Raw genomic sequence first — 3,322 nt, 5'->3', positions numbered from 1 at the left:
TGTGTGAAACTAGCTTGGCCGATGAGACCCAACTGACTGAAGTTGGAGCTGGTTACACCTTTTTCTGGAGTGGACGTGACACCGATGAACGTCGTGAGTCTGGAGTTGGATTCACTGTCAAGTCGAGTTTGATGAATAAGCTCTCCATCTTACCAAAGGGAATTAATGACCGGCTTATAATGCTGAAGCTACCCTTACATGGAATAAAGTAAACCACACTCATTAGTGCTTATGCACCAACCATGACCTACTCGGAGGAAGCCAAAGACAAATTCTACCAGGATCTGGAAACTCTGATTGTTTCGGTACCAAAGTCAGACAAGCCGATCATTCTTGGTGCTTTTAACGCCAGAGTTGACGCGAACCACATCTCGTGGAAGGGAGTTATTGGTAGACATGGAATTGGCAACTGCAACAGTAATGGACATCTGCTCTTGAGAATGTGCGCAACATATGATATCCTGATCACAAACACCATCTTCCGTCTGCCTAACCGTAATAAAACAACTTGGATGCACCTACGGTCTAAGCATTGGAATCAGATCGACTACATCTTAGTTCGTAGGAATGACAGGCAGGATGTCCGAGTGACCGAGGCCATGTGTGGTGCTGACTGCTGGACAGACCACAGGCTACTTATTTCCAATACGAATCTTAGAATTCAACCTCCCAGACACCCACAGGGAATTGAAAGTCGTAAAACGACTGAGTGTCTCCAATCTGAAAGTCTGCAAAAGTGAGCAAGCTCTGTCTGAAGCTCTGACAAGCTAGATAGAAACCACAGACTCTAATACAAACGACGTAGAGAAATGCTGGATGGCCTTCAAATACCTGGTGTACTCTACTGCATCTGAAACCCTTGGGGTCACTGCGCGAAAGCAACAATACTGGTTTGACGAGAACTGTGAAGAAATACAGTCCCTGCTAGAGAAGCATCGTCTCCATCGTGCATACATCGACCCCAAGTCCGCTGCAAAGAAAGATGCCTTCAGCAGAGTCCGCCAAGTTGTGCAGAAGAAACTATGCGAGATGCAGGACACATGGATGAGCCGAAAGGCTGATGATATCCAGTCCTTTGCCGACAGACAGGACATGAAGAATTTCTATAGTACTCTTCGTGATATTTATGGCCCAGTAACATCAGGCACAGTTCCACTCTTGAGCTCCGATGGCAGCACTCTTATAACTGAGAAGGAGAAGATACTGGAACGCTGGGCGGAACACTTTGACGGTATCCTCAACAGATCCGCGTCTATCAAGGATGAAGCGATCAACCGTCTACCCCAGATGGACATCAACGATAGGTTGGCTGACCCTCCAACAGTCCTGAAAACGCATAAGGCCATTGAGTTCCTGTCTAGTGGGAAAGCTCCAGGAGCAGACTCCATCCCAGCTGAGATCTACAAGTCTGGTGGGCCTAAGTTAGTGGGAAGACTAACATAGATGTTCTGTGGCACGTGGAAGATGAAACGCATACCCCATGAATTCAAAGATGCATCCATCATCCACCTTTACAAACGCAAAGGCAATCGCCAATCCTGTGACAACCATAGATGAATCTCTCTACTCTGCATCGCTGGCAAGGTCCTCGCCAGGCTACTTCTGAACAGACTAACAGAACACCTTGATCATGGCCTACTGCCAGAAAGCCAGTGTGGCTTCAGAAAGGAGAGAAGCACCATCGACATGATCTTTGCTGCCAGGCAGTTGCAAGAAAAATGTCTTGAACAGAATGTTCATCTATACACTACCTTCGTGGACCTGACTAAGGCATTCGACACTGTCAGCCGGTAAAGCCTTTGGAAGACCATGGCCAAATTTGGATGTCCAGAAATCTTCATTGAAATGGTGAGACAGTTTCATGATGGCATGCTTGCCAGAATCCAGGACCAGGGTAACTGTTCCAAACCCTTTGCAGTTACGAATGGTGTGAAACAAGGATGCGTCCTAGCCCCCAGTCTCTTCAGCCTCATGTTCTCCGCAATGTTGATGGATGCTTTCAAGGACAGCGATGTTGGAGTAGGTCTCCGATACCGTCTGGATGGGAAGTTGTTCAACCTGAGGAGGCTCCAAGCCAAAACCAAAGTTCAAGTTGAGAACATTCGCGACCTGCTGTTTGCAGATGACTGTGCCCTCAACTCCAGCACGGATGCAGGCATGCAACAGAGCATAAACCTTTTTTCCACAGCGTGCTCCAGCTTCGGATTCACCATCTCTACCAGCAAGACCGAGGTTCTGCATCAGCCAGCTCCTGGAAAAGATTACCAGGAACCATCCATTACTGTCAATGGCCATTAGCTCAAAAATGAAGACAGGTTCACATATCTCGGCAGCACCCTCTCACAAGCAGTCCACATAGACGATGAAGTCAACACTATGATGGCCAAAACCAGCATAGCATTTGTCAGACTCAATCTATCAAGTAACAATTTCAAATATTACTTATGATTTTACAAATATTCTAGTGAAACATTTTCTTAATATTTCTTTTTAAAATTTAGTGTTCTATTGCATTTGGCAAAAACTACAAAATACACACCATTGTTTCAAAATGTATCTAGTGTAACAAGGATGAACTAATTTGTATTTTATTCTTTTAAATTTAATGAAGAGTCGGGAGCCAGTAATAGATGGGTTTGGTTCAGGGATTATCTACATCACATCAGATTAGAATGTTGCATATTTGGCCTTGCCAATGACCCATAATTAGCTTGTCTTATTGATTTTCTTGAAAAAAAGAGTGCCCCAATGGAAATTCTCATGTAACAGAAATATTTATATATGTATAATGTAGTAATTATTTAATATGTTGGGTCAGTAATCTATTATTGTTAGTCATTTCTTCAGTTTACGTTTTATGAAACTATGTTGATAGATTTTGATGATAATTTGTACTTTTAAGTATTTATGTTCTGTTGATTTATCATTTCACAAAATATCACATGCACAGAAACTTGAAAATACATATAAAATAAAAGGATTAAAATGAATATTTAATTCTTTATGGGGTTGATTAAATTTCATATTTTAAGCAAAAATCACAGCACTTTAACATTTTCTTCACGCGACATCTCCACCCACCCACCCCCAAGTTTCATCATATATATACGTTACACGAGATAAACATAGTGTTGTGTGTTAGGCTCGAGAAAAACAGTAACACAAGAAAGAGTGAAAACAATAAGCTTTGAAAAAATATAATAATTTATTTCCCTGGAAAAATTCTGGATAAATGAAGAAAATATGAACTTAGGATTTTAAGAATCAAATCCAAAAAATAATCCAAGAATAACCCACGAATACAATTTTAGTAGTATTAATA

The 3,322-nt window shown here is 42.0% G+C and overlaps 1 protein-coding gene across 1 annotated transcript; it reads left to right on the top strand.

The window, feature by feature from the left end:
* Positions 1-242: 242 nt before the first annotated feature.
* Positions 243-740, top strand: LOC149775911 (protein CFDP2-like). Its single transcript, XM_089943536.1, has one exon. The coding sequence runs from the start codon at positions 243-245 to the stop codon at positions 738-740; it is 498 nt and encodes a 165-aa protein (XP_089799662.1).
* The last annotated feature ends 2,582 nt before the right edge of the window (positions 741-3,322 follow it).

This window comes from Sinohyriopsis cumingii, chromosome 19 (assembly GCF_028554795.1).
Source record: "Sinohyriopsis cumingii isolate HCF-2022 chromosome 19, ASM2855479v2, whole genome shotgun sequence".
Classification (NCBI taxonomy): Eukaryota; Metazoa; Mollusca; class Bivalvia; order Unionida; family Unionidae; genus Sinohyriopsis; species Sinohyriopsis cumingii.
This window is presented reverse-complemented; position numbering and strand designations above follow the sequence as displayed.